This window comes from Mobula birostris, unplaced genomic scaffold (assembly GCF_030028105.1).
Source record: "Mobula birostris isolate sMobBir1 unplaced genomic scaffold, sMobBir1.hap1 scaffold_834, whole genome shotgun sequence".
NCBI lineage: Eukaryota > Metazoa > Chordata > Chondrichthyes > Myliobatiformes > Myliobatidae > Mobula > Mobula birostris.
The window spans coordinates 96527-118104 of NW_027278551.1; the positions used below are offsets into that span (position 1 = coordinate 96527).

Below are 21578 nucleotides of genomic sequence, written 5' to 3' on the forward strand. Positions count from 1 at the left end.
CCTTAAAGATTTCCCCTTTCATCCTATACCTGTGACCTCTAGTTTTAGTTTCACATGGAGAAAACCCACGTGGTCATGCGGAGAATGTACAAACTCTTTACAGGCAGTGACAGGAATTGAACCCGGGCCGCTGGTACGGTAAAGTGTTGTGCTAACCCCTACACTATGGTACCGCTATCTTAACAAGAGCTTGAATCACCAAGGTGGACAAGATGATGAATTTGAATTGACTTTATTTCTTACATCCTTCACATAAATGAGGAGTAAAAATCTTTATGTTATGTCTCTATCCATATGTGCCATGTGCAATCATAGTAATTTATAATGATTTATAATAAATAGAACAGTCAATGTAGTATAGAAATACACTCAGATCAGCGTGAGTTCATCAGTCTGATGGCCTGGTGGAAGAAGCTGTCCCGGAGCCTGTTGGTCCTGGCTTTTATGCTGCGGTACCGTTTCCGGGATGGTAGCAGCTGGAATAGATTGTGGTTGAGATGGCCTGGGTCCCGAATGATCCTACAGGCTCTTATTACACACCTGTCCTTGTAAGTGCCCTGAATCATGGCAAGTTCACAACTACAGATGTGCTGGGCTGTCCGCACCACTCTCTGCAGAGTCCTGCGATTAAGGGAGATACAGTTCCCATACCAGGCAGTGATGCAGCCAGTCAGGATGCTCTCAATTGTGCCCCTGTAAAAAGTTCTGAGGATATGGGGGCCCATACCAAACTTCCTCAATTGTCTGAGATGAGAGAGGCACTGTTGTGATTTTTTCACCACACAGCTGGTGTGTACAGACCACATGAGGTCCTCAGTGATGTGGATGCTGAGGAACTTGAAGCTGTTTACCCCCTCAACCCCAGATCCATTGATGTCAATAGAGGTTAGCCTATCTCCATTCCTCTAGTAATCCACAACCAGCTCCTTTGTTTTCGTGACATTGAGGGAGAGGTTGTTTTCTTGACACCACTGTGTCAGAGAGATGACTTCTTCCCTGTAGGGCACCTCATTATTGTTTGAGATAAAGCCAATCAATGTAGTGTCGTCAGCAAACTTAGTTAACAGATTGGAGCTGTGCGTGGTGATGCAGTCATGGGTATACAGGGAGTAAAGGAGGGAACTCAGTACACAGTCCTAAGGGGCTCCTGTGTTGAGAGTCAGAGGAGTAGAGGTGAGGGAGCCCACTCTTACCACCTGCCGGCGATCTGACAGAAAGTCCAGGATCCAGCTGCACAAGGCAGGGTCAAGGCCAAGGTCTCTATGCTTCTTGTTGAGCCTGGATAGAACTATGGTGTTGAACACTGAACTGTAGTCCAAGAACAGCATTCTCACATAAGTATCCTTCTTCTCCAGAAGGTATGTAGAGCAGTGGCTATTGCATTGTCTGCCGATTGGTTGTGTTGGCAGGTGAATTGTAAGGGGTCCAGTTTGGGTGGTAGCAAGCTTCAGATGTAATCCTTGACCAGTCTCTCAAGGTATTTGTGAGTGCAACAGGACATCAGTCGTTCAGGCATGTTACCTTGGTCTTTTTAGGTACAGGGACAATGGTGGATAATTTGAAGCAGGAGGGCGCTCTACACTGGGAGAGAGAGAGATTAAAAATGTCAGTAAACACACTTGCCAGTTGTGCTGCGCACATCCTGAGTACCCACCCTGGGATGCCATCCGGTCCCGCAGCCTTGTGACTGTCCATTCGTTGGAAACATCTGCGTACCTCAGCCTCAGAGATGACCGGGTTGCAGGTTGTAGTGGTGCCTTTCCTTGGAGGCTTAGAGTTAGTGACATCGAACCGAGCGTAAAAGCGATTGAGCTCATCAGGGAGAGAGGCCGCGATGTTGGTGGCACCACGACGTTTGGCTTTGAAGTCTGTGATGGTATGCAGCCCTCACCACAAGTCATGTGTGCTGTTCGTTGTGAATCTTGACTCAGTCTTCTCCCTATATTGTTGTTTCGCAGCCTTGGTAGCTTTGCACAGATCGTAGCTGCTTTTCTTGAGCTCTAGTTGATCGCCAGCGATGTAAGCTCAATGTTGTGCAGTAAGTGCTGCTCGCACGGAACTATTGATCCAGGGTTTCTGGTTCAGGAATACCCTGACTGACTTCTGGGGAACAACATTGTCAATGCACTTCCAGATGAAGCACATGACTCCATCGGTGAACTCGGAGACATCCTCATCATGGAGGACATTCCAGTTGACGTCATCGAAGCAGTCCTGCAGCATGGAGGCCGATTGGTTGGACCAACAGTGGACGGTTTAAACTATGGCCGCCTCCTGTTTCAGCTTCTGCCTGTACGTCGGCAAAAGCAGGATCGAAGAGTGATCTGATTTTCCAAAAGCTGGTCGAAGGAGAGCTTTGTAAGCGTTGCGGAAGGAAGTGTAGCAGTGCTCAAGTGTTGATGGGTTCATGAAGCATTCAGGTGTCTGATAACGGAGGAGAAGAAACTGTTCAAGAACGTTGAGTGTGTGTCTTCAGCCTCCAGTATCTTCTCTCTGATGGTAGTAATGAGCAGAGGGCATGTCCCAGATGATGAGGGCCCTTATGATGGATGCCACCTGCTTGAGAAAGTGCCTTTTGAAGGCTTTCTCGAGAGTGGGAGGGTTGTTCTCATGAAGGAACTGGCTGGGTAAACAACCTTCTGCAGACTCCTGTGACCTGCACACTGGAGCCTCACTAGCAGGCTGTCTTGCCACCAGTCAGAATGCACAACACGATACATCTGTAGCTACTTGCTAAGTCTCTGGTGACATACCGAACCTCCTCAAGTTCCTAATGAGGAGCTGGCAAATGGGGTAAGTGTTGATGGCTGGCATGGACGAATTGGGCTGAAAGGGCTGTTTCCCTGCTGTCCGACGCCGTGACCTTCCCTGCTTCCCAGGTGAGCAAGTTATGGTCAAACCAGCAGGTGACAGGTGACAGGTGACCCACGATGAGGGGGTTAGTCAGTAGGTGGCACTGTTCATACGCACCATTTCACTGCAGCGGTCCCCAACCACCGGGCCGCAAAGCATGTGCTACCGGGCCGCGAGGAAACGATATGAGTCAGCTGCACCTTTCCTCATTCCCTGTCACGCACTGTTGAACTTGAACATAGGGTTGCCAACTGTCCCGTATTTGCCGGGACATCCTGTATATTGGGCTAAATTGGTTTGTCCCATACGGGACCGCCCTTGTCCCGTATTTTCCCCCGCTAAGGTACAGCGTTCCTATGAAACCTTTCATGCCGAAATGGTGTGGAGTGAAGAAGCAATTACCATTAATTTATATGGGAAAAATTTTTGAGCGTTCCTAACCCAAAAAATAACCTAACAAATCATACCAAATAACACATAAAACCAAAAATAAATAACACTAACTTATAGTAAAAGCAGGAATGATATCATAAATACACAGCCTATATAAATGTAGAAAAAATGTATGTACAGTGTTGTTGGGAAGATGAAGGCAAAACCGATTTGTGGGGGAAAAAATCAGCACGTACACACATGCGCACACAGGTGCCCGCGCAAGGCTTCGTGGTCATGGTAGTCTTTCCTGGGGTAAAGTGTCCTGGGATTTGACTGCTACTTTTGTCCCTTATTTGGGAGTGAGAAAGTTGGCAACCTTAACTGTAAAAAACATGTTGAGTTTAACCCTACTTGAACACCGCCCCCCCCCCCCCCCCCCGGGTCGGCCGGTCCGGTCGAATATTGTCAATATTAAACCGGTCCGCGGTGCAAAAAAGGTTGGGGACCCCTGATTTACAGTACTGTGCAGAACTCTTAAGCACACATTTATATAGCTAGGGTGCTCACTACTGTAGTAATTGTATGTATTCCATTGTACAGATGCCACCCCCCCCCCCCCACAAAATACAAAACTCATGACATATGTGAGTGATGATAAACCTGATTCTGACATGGGTCTCTATTGTGGACTGAGAGTGGGAAGGGGTCAGGGAGAGGGGAATCATGGTTGGGAAAAGGGGAAGGGAGAGGGGAGGGAGCGGGAAGCACCAGAGACATTCTGTAATGATCAATAAACCAATTGTTTGGAATCAAGTGACCTTGCCTGGTGCCTCAGGGCTGGGTGTGTCTGCTCCCCCACTCCCCTCCGCTCCTGACACTCCTTCTCTGCCACCTGACCCACACCCCTCCTGCAGTGCTCAAACCTCACCATTCCCAACATCCTTTGCTCCTGCCAGATTTACAAACTCGCTCTCCACTCCACGTTGATATATAAGAGCCTAAGACATTTTCACAGTACTGTTCACTCTCTGAGAGGGAGCATTGGCTGTACCCCCCTCTATGGAAGCTGCCTGACCTGCTGAGTGTTCCAGTATTTCCCCTGTCTTGAAATCTAATGGTGTTCTTACAGGTGGAAGGGAAGTTGGTGCACCCCCCCATCTTTCTGGAAGACAAGCTGCAGATTCGCATCAGTGGGGGCTATGTCTCACTGGAGACTGCGTTCGGCCTGAGGGTGCGCTATGACGGGAACCACCGTGTTGACCTCACCGTCCCATCATCCTACGCGGGACACCTCTGTGGTCTCTGTGGTAAGCTTCGTGGGCAAATGTGCCCTCCCACCTGCTGCTTTGCCGAAGGGTTAAATCACAACAGTTCAAAGCCAAAGCTCAGACTACATGGCACCACATACAACCCTGAAATTCTTTATGGTCTTCTGCCATGCTTATTGCAAAAAGACCATAAGAAATTGGAGCAGAATTAGACCATCGAGTCTGCTCCACCATTCCATCATGGCTGATTTATTATCCCTCTCAAACCCATTCTCCTGCTTTCTCCCCGTAACCTCTGATGCCCTTATTAATCCAGAACCTGTTAACCTCCGCTTTAAATATACACAATAACTTGGCCTCTACAGCCATCTATCACAATGAATTCCTAATTTCTTCACCCTCTGGCTAAAGTAATTGCTCCTTACCTCTGTTCTAAATGGACATCTCTCTGTTCTGAGACTGTGTACTCTGGTCCTAGACTCCTCCACTATGGGAAATATCTTCTCCACATCCACTCTATCCAGGCTTTTCAATATATTTTAGGTCTCAAAGAGATCCCCTTTCATTCTTCTAAACTCCCATAAGTACAGACCTAGAGCCATTAAATGCTCCTCATACATTAACCTTTTCATTCCCAGGATTATACTCGTGAACCGTCTCCAGTTTCAGCACATCCTTTCTTGGATAAAGGGCCTAGAACTGTTCACAATACTTCAAGTGAGGCCTCAGCAGTACTTTATAAAACCTCAAAACTACATCCTATCACAAGTCCTGGTTTTGCGACCACTGGTGCCAGGCGGGCAATCTCTGAAGAGTATTGGTAATGGCTGGGGTCACAAATTTCTGGGATCTTTCTCATAAACTTCTCTAATGCCAGCACATCCTTTAGCTTTGAGCCCAAAAGCAAGGATGCAAGGCTGAGGCTTTATAAGGCGCTGGCAAGGCCTTACTTGGAGTACTGTGAGCAGGTTTGGAACAAAGGATGTGCTGACGTTGGAGAGGGTTCAGAGAAAATTTGCAAGAATGACTCTGGGAATGAAAAGCTTGTCATATGAGGAGTATTTGATGGTCCTGGGCCTGTTTTCACTGGAACTTAGAATGAGAGGGGATCTCATTGAAACCTATCAAATATTGAAAGGCCTAGACCAGGGGCTCCTGACCTTGTTTATGTCATGGGCCCCACCATTAAGCAAGGGTTCTGTGGACCCCAGGTTGGGAACCCCTGGCCCAAAGAGAAGATGTTTCCTATGGTGGGGAAGTGTAGGACTCAGAATAGAGAGACGTCCATTTTGAACACAGATGAGGTGGAATTTCTTTAGCCAGAAAGTGGTGAATCTGTGGAATCTTATGTTCTTATCTTATAATACTAGGGGACTGTTCAGTTCTCTTGTAAAAGTGGGGTAGAACTGTCCTTGAGCCTGGTGGTTTGTACTTTCAGGCTTTTGTATCTTCTGCCCGATGGGAAAGGGCAGAAGAGAGACTGTCCGGGGTGGGTGAGGTCTTTGATTAGGCTGGCTGATTTACTGAGGTAGCGGGAAGTGTAGACAGAATCCACAGAGAGGAAACTGGTTTCTGTGATATACCACGCTGTGTCCACAACTCTCTGTAGTTTCTTGATTTATTATTGTAACACGTACCGAGGTTCAAAGAAAAAGGGAAGCAACACACACAGAGTACTGGAGGAACTCGGCAGGTCAGGCAGCACCTACGGAGGGGAATAACCAGTCGAAGTCTTGGCCTGAGATCCTTCTTCAGGACTGGAAAGGAAGGAGGCAGAAACGAGAATAAGAAGGTGGGGGAGGGGGAGGGGAGAGGACAAACTGGCAGGTGATAGGTAGGACCAAGTGAGAGGGAAGTTTGAGTGTGGGAGGGGTTACTGAAGTAAGAAGCTGTGAGGTGATAGGTGGAAGAGTTGAAGGGATGAAGAAAACGAAATCTGATAGGAGAGGAGAGTGGACAATGGGAGAAAGGGAAGGAGGAGGGGCACCAGAGGGAGAAGAGAAGGGTTGAGAGGGGAACCAGAATGGGGAATGGAAAAAAGACAGAAGGTGTGGGGTCGGGGTGGAAGGGGCAGAAATTCCCAGAAGTTAGAGAAATCGATATTCATGCCGTCAGGTTGGGGCTAACCAGACAGAATATACAACATCTTTTGTGTTCATGATGAACTAGATGTTGTGCATACAATCCTTATGGACCAATTCACAATAAAGGTGCACTGAAGTAGTACGAGGTACGGCAGTGCGATGCTTTACAGTACTGGGTTCAATTCCCGCCACTGCCTGTAAGGAAATTGTACGTTCTCCCCGTGACTCTGGGTGCTCCAGTTTCCAGCTACAACCCAAGGACGTACCGATTGGCAGGCTAATTGTAAATAGTCCTGTGACTAGGCTAGGGTTATATCGGGGTGGGGTGGGGGTGGAAGGGGGACAGTTGATGGGCGGCGCGGTGTGACTCAATAAATAAACACAATGTCAGACTGCGGGATAAAGTATTACAAGCTGCAGTGAAGTGGATAGGACAGACTGAAAGGGCCAAATGACCATCTCCCGTAGCATTTGATATCTTATTATGCTGTGAATGCAGGAAACTACAATGGGATCACATCCGATGACAAACACACGCCTGACGGTCAGGACGCTGGCAGCTTTGAAGATTTTGGAGCCAGCTGGCTGGTGCCAGGAACCTCTACACAGTAAGTGCAGTTTTTAATTTACTTATCAGAGATCAGCCTGGCAGATGCTGCATTTTCAAATCCAGATGCTTTTAGGACTCCTAATAAATATAAGAAGCCCGCCTCCTCATTGTGTGGATTGAAGGTCCTCCACTAGATCTGTTCATCACCCTGAGCTCAAGGAAAAATTACAGCCAATAATCTACCCAGTAACCTTCAGAAGCTTTACTGCTTAATTAAGACCATAAGATATAGGAGCAGAATTAGGCCATTTGGCCCATCAAGTCTGTTCCGCCATTTCATCATGGCTGATCCATTTCCCTCTCAGCCCCAATCTCCTGCCTTCTCCCCATATCCCTTCGTGCCCTGACTATTTAAGAATCTATCAGCCTCTGCCTTAAATACTTGACCTCCACAGCCGCCTATGGCAATGGATTCCACAGATCCTGCCAATAGAAGGGGCAAAGGCGGGTTACAGGCGCCTTAAAACCAGTCAGATGGGGCTCATCAGCCTGGATTAGCAGCTCATCCAGGAGACGGAAATCTCTGATCTCAAACCTCTGCTACCTTGCGGCTATTCCCACACAAGAGAAAGGCTTCAGGAATAAACTCAGAGAGAAAAATCCAGAGCTGGGGTCTCTAAGACAGTCCTACGTTGAGCTCAACTCTGACAGGCAACTCCTGTAATGCCACTGGTGCCAAATTGTATCGCCAGTAACCCACCTTTGCCCCTTCTCCTGTCACTAGAAACAATTGCGCCGGGCTTCATAGCTAAGCCACGCATGAAGGCCAGGAGCAGGACCTGGTTGTCAGAGGCTATTTGAAGTGCACACCATTAGGAGCATTCAACAGGTAGTGGGAACTTGTCCCCACTACCTCCACCAGCAATGCCAACTTTAGGAAAAAGATGTACCATAGAAAGTATTGTGACAATGGGCATCTCAGCCAGGGGCAGCAACTGGACTGTGTGAACCTGCAGAGAGCGATAAACATAACTCAGTCCATCCTCACAGAGTGCTGCTTCAAGAAGACGCACAGTATCACCAGTCCTGATGAGGGGTCATGGCCCAAAACGTCGACTGCTCATTCCCCTCCTGGATGCTGTCTGACCTTGCTGAGCAGTTTGTGTGTGCTGTTTCAGATTTCCAGCATCTGCAGAATGCACCTTGGCCAAAGGAGCTTGAATGGCCAGATACCCAGACTCATAGGTGGCGGGTTGGAGATGCATCTCTACCAGAGGAGGTGTCAGGTGCTCCTTCCTCCGCTAGCCTGCGGATCACCCTTGGGAAAGGTGTGCCACCTGTTTAGCTGCCCGCCCCCCCCCACCCCACCGATCAGGGTCACGTAAGGACATGGGAGCAGCCGGTGCATATCACAAGTCCTGGTTATGTGACCACTGACGTCACACAGACAATCTCTGAAGATTATTGATAATGGCTGGGGTCACCCCTCTTGTAAAGACTCTGCTCAGAAGAAGGCAATGGCAAACCACTCCTGTAGAGCAATTTTCCAAGAACAATCATGGTCATGGAAAGACCCTGATCACCCATGGCACATAATGATGACAATGATCGAGACTCAAGAACAGCTTCTTCCCTGCTGCATCAGAGTCCTCAACCAGCCACCTCCCTCACATCCACTTCCCAATGGTGCTGCCATGTTCTCAGACTCTTAAATCTACATCCTTCGTTATCGTCACTTTAGCTTTTCTTTTCCCACTACAGATTGCACCATAATCTCAGCACCGTTCTGCTGTTTTGTGATCGTCGTCGAGTTTATTGCTGTACAAATTATTACCATGAACACTGTTTAATCGTTCAGCTTCACACAAGCAAGGGGTTTCATTGCACCCTGGTGTATGTGACTATAAATCAAACTGACTGACGTGACAGAGCCCAGCTCTGTGTTACTGAAATCTCTCATACACAGGTCCCTAATACAGTCTGAAAGTACCTTGTCATATCACTATGTGCCGTGTCGTGTGACGTGCGAGACATCTCAATTCCACTCTCAAATCTTTAGCTTTGGCTGAATTATTCTGCCTTTTCCTGGCAGGGAAAGCATTTCTCCCAGTACTCAATTTCAAATTTCTTTATTATTGTTCACCATCATCATCATTTCGTGCCGTGTCGTATGATGTGGACAATCATGGCTGTTCTCGGCAAATTTTTCTGCAGAAGTGGTTTGCCATTGTCTTCTTCTGGGCAGCGTCTTTACAAGACGGGTGACCCCCAGTCATTATCAATACCCTTCAGAGATTGTCTGCCTGGCATCAGTGGTCACGTAACCAAAACGTGACATAAGACCATGAGATATAGGAGCAGAATGAGGCCATTCGGCCCATCGGGTCTGCTCCACCATTTCGTCATGGCTGATCCATTTTCCCTCTCAGCCACAACCTCCTGCCTTCTCCCCGTATCCCTTCATGCCCTGGTTAATCTAGAATCTGTCAACCTCTGCCTTAAAAACACCCAGTGACTTGGCCTCGCTGGCTGCTCATACGGCCATCCACCACCTGCTCTCATGTGACCCTGATCGGGATGGGGGTGGGGGGTGGCCAAGCAGGTTCTACACCTTTCCCAAGGGTGACCTGCAGACAGGTGGAGGAAAGGAGCACCTTACACCTCCTTTGGTAGAGACGTACCTCTGCTCTGCCACCCAACCCTCATACATAGGTCCCCAATAATGTCTCTCTTGGTCCGTCAACACAACCGTAATAGTGGAGAAGGCTGCTTAAGGAGAGCTAATCTGCCCCAAAAATTGCTAGCCAACTTTTATCGATGTGAGGTAGAGAGCATACTGACATACGGAATGACCGTGTGGGACTCTAGCTGCAACAAGACAGATCACAAAGCACTCCAGTGGGTGATTAAGACAGCTCAACACATCACCGGGACACAGCTACCAGACCCGGAGACAATCTACAACTATCAATGCCTACTGTGCACTCGTAACATCATTAAAGACCCATCCCATCCTGGACACTGTCTGTTCAATCTCCTGCCAGATGGCAGGAGATACAGAAACATCTTAGCCAAGACAGTGAAACTGAAAAACAGCTTCTTCCCGAGGGCTGTTGTGCAGCTGAGTAATGCTGCACTCTGGCTTACCAATGGTCTTTGAGTGCTATGGACTATTAAAGTCACTTTTTTAAAATTGAGCTGTACTGCATGCATTGTAAATATCTGTTTTGCACGGACTGGAGTAGCACCACCATCTCATTGCCTTGAACAATGACAATGAAGTCCTATTCAGTTCTAACCACCAGTCAGATAGTGACCATTTGCAACAAGGGACATTGTAACCACTGAAGGTTTGTGGGCCACTTTCAGCAAACTGTGGGTTTGCATCCCAGCATATTACTGATGGGGGAGTTGTCAAGGGAAGTGGTTACAATCTCTCTTCAATGGTTCCACTTAACATCAGAGAATGTATACAGTATACAACCTGAAATTCTTACTCTTCACAGACGTCCACAAAACAGAAGAAAAACCCCAAAGTATGAATGACATACCCCAAAGACTTCGCCCCCTCCCACGCACAAGCAAAATCATCAACCCTCCCCCTCCCCCCACTTGCACCAGCAAAACCATCAGCGCCCCCACCACCACCCACCATACAAGCAATAACAAAGCCCCTAAAGACCGTGATCTAGAGTCCATCAGAAACTACTGTCTATCCCAACACTACGACACCTCTCTCTCTTTCTCTCTCTGATGAGGGAGAGAGATATTGCTCCTGCCTCAGCAAGGGGGAGACGCTCATTCGAGTTTTCCTGACTGAAGGGCCTTCTTTCGACAGCGGCATACACTGCTGTCTCGATGTTACAATCTCCCGGGACACTTCAGTCAGTGACACTGGCAAGAAGCTGGGTCATCCAAAGGGCTGCACCCCGAGAGCGCATGCCTTCCAGTCCACAAGGCGAGTTCCGAGGTGTGAGAGCCAACGCCATGCAGAGCCACAGTTTGAGCGCAGCTGCAGATCATGGACTCCGACAGGACCCCTGCCACCTTGAAAAGGCAGAACGAGACATGAGAACAGGAGACTTAAACTGTTTCACCGATGAACTGGAAGAGGTCGCCCAGGTCCGCAAAACTCTCTGGTGCCCTTGTTGGGAATGGTCACGATCTGATTGGTGGTTGGGAGCCAAATGTCCATTGAGTGTTCCATACGAAGTCCCCTTCAACATGTGCACCCATCATGTCCCAAAGCTTCTAACACTATTTTCCCTGTGTTGTTTTCAGGTGCACACACGACAGATCCCCTCTGGACTGTGACAACGACAAATTCAAGGAGCCCTGGAGCTGCGGATTCATCAAAGACCCGAAAGGTGGGAGATCGGGAGCAGTGCCGGTGATGGTAGTGGGGACGTGGGCCTCGTCTAGCCCACGGGTGTTCGACAGATGGGGTCACTGGAACCAGTGACTCCATCTTACAGGGTCCTCACGCTGACGCGAACCTAAAGAAATGTGGCACTCGGGAACCATTGGGGTGTGTTGACTCATTCCAGTAGGAAATCAGAATCAGGGTTAAACTCATGGACATATGTCATGAAATTTGTTGTTTTGTAGCAGCAGTACAATGCAAGACATAAAAAAATACAACAAGTTACTTTACTGTTTAATCTGATTAAGTATCTGTTCCTCAATGTCCCAGTGGCTACTGGGGGGGGGGGGCGGAATCCATCAGTGTGATTGCATCCTTCCTATTCCTAGTTTAGAGGACATGTGCTGTCAGGAGAGGCTGGATGAACTTGGATTGCTTTCTCTGGAGCTGAATCTGAGGGGAGATCTGATAGAGGTTTATAGAATTATGAGAGGCATAGGTAGAGTAAACAGAGTATCTGTTTCCCAGGGTAGAAATGTCTAATACCAGAGGACCTTCATTGAAGGCGAGAGGGGTCAGGTTCAAAGGGGATGTGAGGGGTAAGTTTTTTACTCAGAGAGTGGTTGATGTCTGGAATGGTGGTAGAGGCAAATAAATACATTAGAGGCTTTTAAGAGACGTTTGGGTAGGCACATGGATGTAAGAAAGATGGAGGGCTATGGATATGATGTGGGTAGGAGTGTCTGGGTGTTTTGATTGGTTTTTTAGCTGGCTCAGCACAACACTGTGGGCCGAATGGCCTGTTCCTGTGCTGTACTCTTCTACGTTCTAAATAAATAGAGCAAAAAGGGAACAGGGAGGTAGTGTCCATCGGTTCATGGACCACTCAGTAACCCGATGGCAAAGGGCAAGAGGTTGTTCCTAAAATGCTGAGTGTGCATCTACAGGTCCCTGACAAGGCATGTCCCAAAGAGTGAGGATCCTAAACTAAACCTTGGGGTACACTGACTCAATCCTACGGGAATGAGACACTGGGACCGTTGGGAACACACTGACTCAGCCAATGCCCGGATCGTTGGGATATACTCTCATAACCAATTAGGAATTAAACATTTGTCCCGGGATATTTTATGCCATTAGTGACATTGCGTAAGTGTAAAACTCACCTCTTGAGGCAGCTCAGCAGGATGGTGCATTTAATTTTGAGTCTTGTTTCTACGGGCCCCTCCCATGAGCACAGCAAACAGACTACCTTACTGTTAATGCGACAAGCATGTTTATTATTTTTCGAGCACTTACTTTCGATTCTGTTTCAAAGGTCCTTTCCGTGTGTGCAATAAACGCGTTCCTGTGGAGCAGTACTTCAAGGACTGTGTGTACGACGTGTCATGCGGACCGCACGACGAGGTGGTGTCTCTGTGCTTTGCCCTGCAGGCCTATGCAGATGCCTGCGCCCAGGCTGGCGTTTCTGTCAGCTGGCGGAACAAGACCTTCTGCCGTGAGTAGCTGGACCATGCTCGCAGCTGTTTTGGGGAGTGTTAGCAGACCCTCCTTCTGATGCAGTGTCAAATCGTAGACCGTGAAACGTGGAACAGTAGAGCGGAGGAACAGCCCTCCGGTTCACCGCGTCGGTGTAAACCATGGTACCAATCCAACCCCCTACCATATCCTCCCATTTCCTGCATATTACACCATAAAGTTCTGCTGCTATGTGCCATGTCGTATGACGTGGGCAATCATGGGTATTGGCAAATTTTTCTATACATGGTTTGCCATTGCCTTCTCCTGGGCAGTGTCTTTACAAGACGGGTGACCCCAGCCATTATCGATACTCTTCAGAGACTGTCTGCTTGTCCTCAGTGGTCACATAACCAGGACTTGTGATCTGCACCGGCTGCTCGTACAACCATCCACTACCTGATCCCATGGCTTCACATGACCCTGATCTAGGTACACAAGCCAGGTCAGTACAATACGGAGAGCAGGCTCCCCTCTCCACGCCTCTGGTGAACCCAAAGGAACGGCAGAACAATACAGTTTGGCACCAGCAGCGTCACGGGAGTTGCCAGTTAACATTGAACTCAATGTAGGACTGCCTTAGGGAGTCCAGCTCCGGATTTTTCCCTCGGGGTTTACTCCCCAAGCCTTCCCCATGAGTGGGTACAGCTGCAAGGCAGCGGGGATTTGAGATCAGAGTTTTCCTTCTCCTAGATGAGCTGCCAACCTCAGCTGATGAGCCCCATCTGCCCAAAGGAGCTGTTTTTAAAGCACCAGTGAGGTGCCTTCACCCCTTCTCCTGTCATTAGAAACGGTTCTGCCAGGCTTGAACGGATAAGCCACATGTGAAGTCCGGGAGCTGGACTTGGCTGTTCGAGGCTATTTGAGGTACATGTCATTGGCTGTGGGAGCTATGTCAACGTTAAGGAACCTTGTGGGTTGTTGAAGCTTTTCATGAGACAATAACAAGCCATTTGCAGTACCTTGCACTGATTTTCCTCTGTCCCCACAGCTCTCAGCTGTCCGGCGGGCAGTCACTATGAGTCCTGCAGCAACGCATGCCCTGCGTCCTGCACTGACCTGTCGGCCCCCAACGACTGCACCCACCCCTGCGTCGAGGGCTGTGTCTGCGATCCCGGCCATGTGCTGAGCGGGGACAGGTGCGTACCGTTTGAACAATGCGGCTGCGTTGACCCCGAGAGGAACTACCACCAGGTGAGTGCAACTGAGCTCGGGTGGAGGGTTTGGAGCGGGGGGGGAGTTAGTTAGCGGGGGAGGTTTGTAGCTGGAAGGGTGAGAGTTACTGCTCAGTAGCACTACATCTGCTGACCCTCAGTCTGGACCCTCGCTCCTCGGGGAGGGAGACGTCACTCCCAGGAAGGTGCTGCAGAGTTTAACCAGAATGGGACTTTGAGTTGGAAGAGTTAAACCAACAGGGTTCATAGACTACACCTCCCATCAGGTAAAAGGTACGAGTGCCAGAAATCAGTGACTGCCAGCCTGAAGGGAAAACTCCATCTCACCATTGTCAGACTATTGAATGGTCCCCTAGTACGATAAGGCAGACTTGAGGTCCTTACACCATTTTCTCTGCCTACACTGCACTTCTTCCGTAACAGTAACATTTTATGGTTTGATCTTTTCTCAGAATCAGAATCAGGTTTATTATCACCGGCATGCATTGTGAAATTTGTTAACTTAGCAGCAGCAGTTCAATGCAATACATAATATAGAAGAAAAAACAAAATAAAACAATAATAAATAAATAAATAAATTATAGTATATGTATATTGAATGGATAAAAAAATCATGCAAAAAAAACCAGAAATAATATGTATTAAAAAAGTGAGGTAGTGTCCAAGAGTTCAATGTCCATTGAGGAATCAGATGGCAGAGGGGGAGCTGTTCCTGAATTGCTGAGTGTGTGCCTTCAGGCTTCTGTACCTCCTTCCTGATGGTAACAGTGAGAAAAGGACATGCCCTGGGTGCTGGACGTCCTTAATAATGGACGCTGCCTTTCTGAGACACCGCTCCCTGAAGATGTCCTGGGTACTTTGTAGGCTAGTACCCAAGATGGAGCTGACTAGGCTTACAACCTTCTGCAGCTTCTTTCGGTCCTGTGCAGCAGCCCCTCCATACCAGACAGTGACGCAGCCTGTCAGATTGCTCTCCACAGTACATCTATAGAAGTTCTTGAGTGTATTTGACATGCCAAATCTCTTCAAACGCCTAATAAAGTAGAGCCTCTGTCTTGCCTTCTTTATAACTACATCGATATGTTGGGACCAGGTTAGATCCTCAGAGATCTTGACACCCAGGAACTTGAAACTGCTCACTCTCTCCACTTCTGATCCCTCTATGAGGATCAGTATGTGTTCCTTCATCTTAACCTTCCTAAAGTCCACAATCAGCTCTTTCATTTTACTGATGTTGAGTGCCAGGTTGTTGCTTTGACACCACTCCACCAGTTGGCATATCATGACCAATCTGTCAAAACATTTCATCACAGTAGGTGTGAGTGTTAGTGCAATAGTCGTTAAGGCAGCTGACATTATTCTTCTTAGGTATAATTGTTGCCTTTTTGAAGCAAGTGGGAACTTCAGCCCGTAGCAGTGAGAGGTTGAAAATGTCCTTGAATACTCCCACCAGTTGGTTGGTACAGGTTTTCAGAGCCTTACCAGGTACTCCATCAGGACCTTCCGCCTTGAGAGGGTTCACCCTCTTGTTCTACCTCAGTGCATTGTATAATGATCTGATCTGTATGGATGGCATGCAATACAAAGATGTTAACTGTAGTTTGGTGCATGGCTCAGTAATGAACCAATTTGCCCTTTCACAATTCCCTGGACACATGTAGTCAACGGGGCTTTCTGCCTATCGAGTACCTATTTACTGTCAGGCACACTATCATACCAATCCCACTTCCCCAGTTTCTACCCCTCACCAGCATACGAGAGGGACAATTTATAGTGGCCAATTGACACACACACACACGCAGTCGGGATCCATCCCGGGTCTCCGGAACAGTGACCCTATCCGGGATCCAACCCAGGTCTCCGGAACAGTGACCCTACCCAGGATCCAATCTGGGTCTCCAGAACAGTGACCCTATCTGGGATCCAACCCAGGTCTCCGGAACAGTGACCCTATCTGGGATCCAACCCGGGGTCTACGGAGCAGTAACCCTAAGCAGTGTGCCACTGTGACACCATAGTTAAGGCACTTGTGAATGGTAAGTTCCCAACAGATTGTCAAAGAGTAGATGTTTAGATCCCTTCCTTATTTGTGGAGTAGAGTCGGATTAAACACACGATTCAGCCCACAATCTCCATGCAGACCACCTCGTACCCATCTACACCACAACAATTTACCAACCCTTCGTCTGCGGCTTTCTGAAGTCAAAGTCGGGTTTACTGTCATTGCACAACTCCATGAATGCAAAGGTGGAATGGAAAACTTGCAGCTACATCGCAGGCATATCGATGCAGTTACAAAGAAGGCACAACATTAGGGGCTTGAGGAGATTTGGATTGTCACCAAAGACACTCACAAATTTCTACAGATGTAGTGTGGAGAGCATTCGAACTGGCTGCATCAGTGTCCGGTGTGGGGTGGGGGGGGTGCAGGGGGCTACTGCTCAGGGTCGAAATAAGCTACAGAGAGTTGTAAACTCAGTCAGCTCCATCATGGGCACTAGCCTTCCCAGCACCCAGGACACCTTCAAGGAGCGATGCCTCAAAAAGGCAGCGTCCATCATTAAGGACCCCATCACCCAGGACATGCCCTCTTCTCATTGCTACCATCAGGAAGGAGGTACAGGAGCCTGAAGACAATGGTCACTGAACCCATGAACACTACCTCACTAATTTTTATATCAATTTTGGCACGACCAATATAATTTAAATACTATACATTTACTGTAATTCCATCTTTCTCTATTATTATGTATTGCATTGTACTGCTGGCTACAGAAAACAAATTTCATGACATATGCCGGTGATATTTAACCTGATTCTGATTCTGATATGCAGTATTCACAAGTATATATAAATTATACATAAATTTTACATTTAGGAACTGTAACAAAAGAGCTATGGATGGTGGTGAACCCAAATGTAGAGTAAAGTCTAGAATTAACTCAGACTCAAAATAAACAGGACAATACAACCAAAATCCAAAGGCAAAATTACAAACAGTAGAACTAGAAATGGAAATCCTGCAATTGAGAAGTGATATGCCCATGACGTATTGTGTTCAGTCTACAACTTCCTAAAGATCATAGGTTCCTACACATACAAGTTACTGTACCAGACCGTGATCTAATTAGGAGTTTGTTAGAATGTTCAGTGACAAGCTGGGCCTTTGACAAACTTCTAAAGATGTGCAGTGGAGAGTGTATTGACTGGCTGCATCACGGACTTGTATAGAAATACCAAATCCCTTGAATGGAAAATACTACAAAAAAGGCAGTGGATTCGGCCCAGTCCAACACAGGTAAAGCCCTCCCAACCATCAAGCACATCTACATGAAACATTGTCACAGGAAAGCAGCATCCTTCATCAGAGATCCTCACCACCCAGGCCATGCTCTTTTCTCACTGCTGCCGTCAGGTAGAAGGTACAAGAGCCTCAGGACTTGCACCACCAGATTCAAGAGCAGTCACTACCTCTCAACCATCAGGCTCTTGAACAAATGAGGATAATTACACTCACTTACATGTCCATTGAAATATTCCCACAACCAATGATCTCACTTCAAGGACTATTTACCTCATTGTCTCATGTTCTCGTTACTTATTACTATTTACTTATATTTGGATTTGCACAGTTTGTTGTCTTCTGCACTCTGGTTGATCTTTCACTGATCCTGTATAGTTACTATTCTATAGATTTGCTGATTATGCCTGCAGGAAAATGAATCTCAGGTTTTTATGTGGTGACATATATGTACTTCGAGAATAAATTTAGTTTAAAATTTAAATACTGACTTTGACTTAACCTACTAAGAAAGTAAAGATGTTGGTGCAACTTCCCTGTGATTCAAGGGTGATTTAATGCCCATTCAAGGACAAGGCGAGGATCTGAAAGCAAGGGCAAAGATTCTAACACCGTCCAGAAGCCATACTGGTCAGTGATGGGAGGGTGCAGGTGGCAATGGGAGATCAGACCCAGGGGAAAGTAGCAAGAGGAAAGACAGTACTGAAAGGACCTGCATTCCTGTTGTTGTCTGACAGATGGGAGAGAGCTGGTTCACCAACATGAACTGTACAGAGCGCTGCACTTGTACCGGCCCCAACAACATAACCTGCGAGCAGTGGCAGTGCGGGATCTTGGACAAGTGCGAGGTACAAGACGGGGTCCTGGACTGTCACACATTAGGTAAGTGGAGCAGGAATTAATTCTCCAAACACAGCAAGTTGGCATCAGATTCACCACCGGTTATATCTTGACTGTCTGATTCTGTGCTTGAAACATTACTGTTCATGCCGTGGGATAATGAAGGGACAATATGAGGCGTAAAGGATGCTCTGTATCTAACCTGTACTGCTCTCTGCTCTGGAACAGTATAAAAGAAGTTTCACTCCGTGGCTTACCCTGGGAGTGTGTGATAGGTCACTGTAGAGGGAACTTCACTCTGTGTCTGACCCCGGGAGTGTGAGATGGGGCACTGAAGAGGGAGCTTCACTCTGTGTCTGACCCTGGGAGTGTGTGATGGGACAGTGTAGAAGGAGTTTCACTCTGTGTCTGACCCTGGGAGTGTGTGATGGGACAGTGTAGAGGGAGCCTCACTCTGTGTCTGACCCTGGGAGTGTGTGATGGGACAGTGTAGAGGGAGCTTCACCCTGTGTCTGACCCTGGGAGTATGTGAGTGGACAGTGTAGAGGGAGCTTCACTCTGTGTCTGACCCTGGGAGTGTGTGATGGGACAGTGTAGAAGGAGCTTCACTCTGTGTCTGACCCCGGGACTGTGTGATGGGACAGTGTAGAGGGAGCTTCACTCTGTGTCTGACCCTGGGAGAGTGTGATGGGACAGTGTAGAGGGAGCTTCACTCTGTGTCTGACCCTGGGAGTGTGTGATGGGACAGTGTAGAGGGAGCTTCACTCTGTGTCTGACCCTGGGAGTGTGTGATGGGACAGTGTAGAGGGAGCTTCACTCTGTGTCTGACCCTGGGAGTGTATGAAGGGACAGTGTGAAGGTAGCTTCCCTCTCTGTCTGCCACTGGGGAGGATGTGATAGGATGGTGTTTAGGGAATTTTATCCCCTAACTGTGTCCTAATTAGAAGGAGCCTCTCACATTGCAACCAGTACGAACAAAATCAAAGCATTGCATGAGGGCAAACTTCCCTCATAAACTCCGACACAGATTTCCAGAATAGTATTCCCCTTCCTCCAAGGAATTCTCATCCTAATTTCAAGGAAGTAATTGTTATTTAGTAAAAATAAGTTACAGAGAAATACATTGTTGGTTAGTCAACAATTAAAGAAGTGCGAGTTCAGGTTAACATTCCAGATTTTAAGCAGCTAATTGTGGGAAGTATCATACTGCCACCTGTAGGAAGCGCATTACATTACAGGCACAAGTACTTCCTATTAGTCTGGACCCAAATGAAATGATGTCTTGCACCTTCGCTTTATTGGCCACCAGCAGAACTTCCTAGTGGCCAAGCCTTCTAATTCCAACTCCTATTTCAGTCTATCGTCTCTCTTGTGCCAAAATGAGGCCACACTCAGGTTGGAGGAGCAACACCTAATATTCCATCTGGAATCTATTCCATCCAACCTGATGGCTTGAACATCGATTTCACCTTCTGGTAAAATAATCTTTTCTCTCACTCTCCCTTCTTCGATTCCCCACCCTGGCCTCTTGCCTCTTCTCACTTGCCTATCATCTCCCCCTGGGTCCCTTCCTTCTTTGCTTTCTCCTATGGTCCACTCTGCTCTCCTATCAGATTCCTTCATCTCAAGCCTTTCCCACCACTTGGCTTCACCTACCACCTTCAAGCTATCCTCCTTCCCCTCCCCTCATCTTTTTATTCCAGTGTCTTCCCCCTTCCTTCTTGATCCTGATGAAGGGTCTCGGCTTGAGACGTCGACTGTTCATTCCCCTGCATTGATGCTGCCTGACCTGCTGAGTTCCTCCAGCATTTTGTGTGTGTTGCTTCAGATTTCCAGCATCTGCAGACCTTTTTGTGCTTAAAATCAACAGAACGGTGCAAAGTCTGTAGTGTAAAAACAAATGCCAATGTGACAATAATGGTAGAATTAAGGTTCCAAGAACACGGCAGCGCCCCGGGAAGAGAATGTGAGAGTGGCAATCAGGTTCAGGAGTGTGACAATGGTTGGGAGGAAGCTAGTGTTCTACCTGGGCCTCTGGTATTCCAAGAATCTACAACTCAGCCTCTTATGTACATCCTTCCCCCAGGCTTTACCTCCTGCCACGTGGCCGGCGATCCCCACTACTACACCTTTGACAAAGCCATGCATACTTTCCTGGGCACATGCACCTACATGCTAGTCTCCGTCTGCAACGCCACCATGGTCACCCCGTTCACCATCAGCGCCAAGAACGAGGAGCGGGGGATGAAGTACGCCTCCTACCTTAGCCAGATCAACATTGGCGTCCTCGGGCTGCAGATCACCCTGCAGAAGAATGGACAGATCAAGGTAAGTCTCGGAGGAATGCATCTCCATTTGGCTCCGTTTTGTTCTCGTCGTCTGTACAGTGATATAGTTTGGAAAGTCTCAGTTATGAAGAATGCTGGGTCTGCTCACCCTGGAGTGGAAGAGGGGACACGATTGCAGTCTATAACATCAGGAGGGAAATAGATTAATGGCAGGAAATTTTTCCCCATATAGATATAGATAAAATTAAATAGATTTATGATGGGTGTGCGGAGAGACTCAGAGGGGATCTGAGGGAGACCTTTCTCACCCAGAGAGTGTTGAGTACCTGGTACACACTGCCAGAGAGAAAAATAATGATGATAATAATAATATTCATCATCATCATCATCGTCATAGGAAAACTTGAAAGATTTGAAGAACTACACACAATAACATACAGTGCAGCATTGACAGCAGTGCAGTGCAATGGCTCCAAAACAGAGGCACTCATTAATAGAAACCAAAAACTGAGTGATGAAGTGAGAACATCAAAATGGCAGAAGAGATTTAAAAAACAAAATTGAAACCTTAAGAGCAGAAATAGTTTGTCTATTGGAGTATAAAAAGGATAACCTGAGCAAGAACGTTAAGAGAAAAGCCGAGGAAATATAAGGTACATACAAGATGCGACCTAACCTAACAAAATCACTGTAGAGTTTATAGATACGCTAAAACAAAAGCCCGGAGCATACAAAACCAGACTAAATAGATACACAAAATGCATCAGATGAAGAAAACAGAATTATCAGTTCAGAAACAATGGAAAAGGTTTGTACAGGACATTGAAGCTAAATTTGACACGCCAAAATGTCACCAACCCTAGCACAGAATTGTCAACAAACACCGAGATAATGAATTATTGGTCTAATATCTGGTCAAACAGGGTGACACACAATCAAGAAACAAACTGGATAGGAAGGAAA

At 47.4% G+C, this 21578-nt stretch overlaps 1 protein-coding gene across 1 annotated transcript in view; it reads left to right on the top strand.

Moving 5' to 3' along the window:
- Positions 1-21578, top strand: part of LOC140193766 (zonadhesin-like) — a gene marked incomplete at its 3' end in the record, with an annotated part of 61749 nt that overhangs the window by 24385 nt on the left and 15786 nt on the right. Inside the window, exons 11-17 of the mRNA XM_072250933.1 lie at positions 4358-4535; positions 7080-7188; positions 11412-11497; positions 12812-12991; positions 14003-14205; positions 18225-18369; positions 20414-20655. Coding sequence (XP_072107034.1) covers positions 4358-4535; positions 7080-7188; positions 11412-11497; positions 12812-12991; positions 14003-14205; positions 18225-18369; positions 20414-20655 — 1143 coding nt within the window. The remainder of the gene's footprint in view (positions 1-4357; positions 4536-7079; positions 7189-11411; positions 11498-12811; positions 12992-14002; positions 14206-18224; positions 18370-20413; positions 20656-21578) is intronic.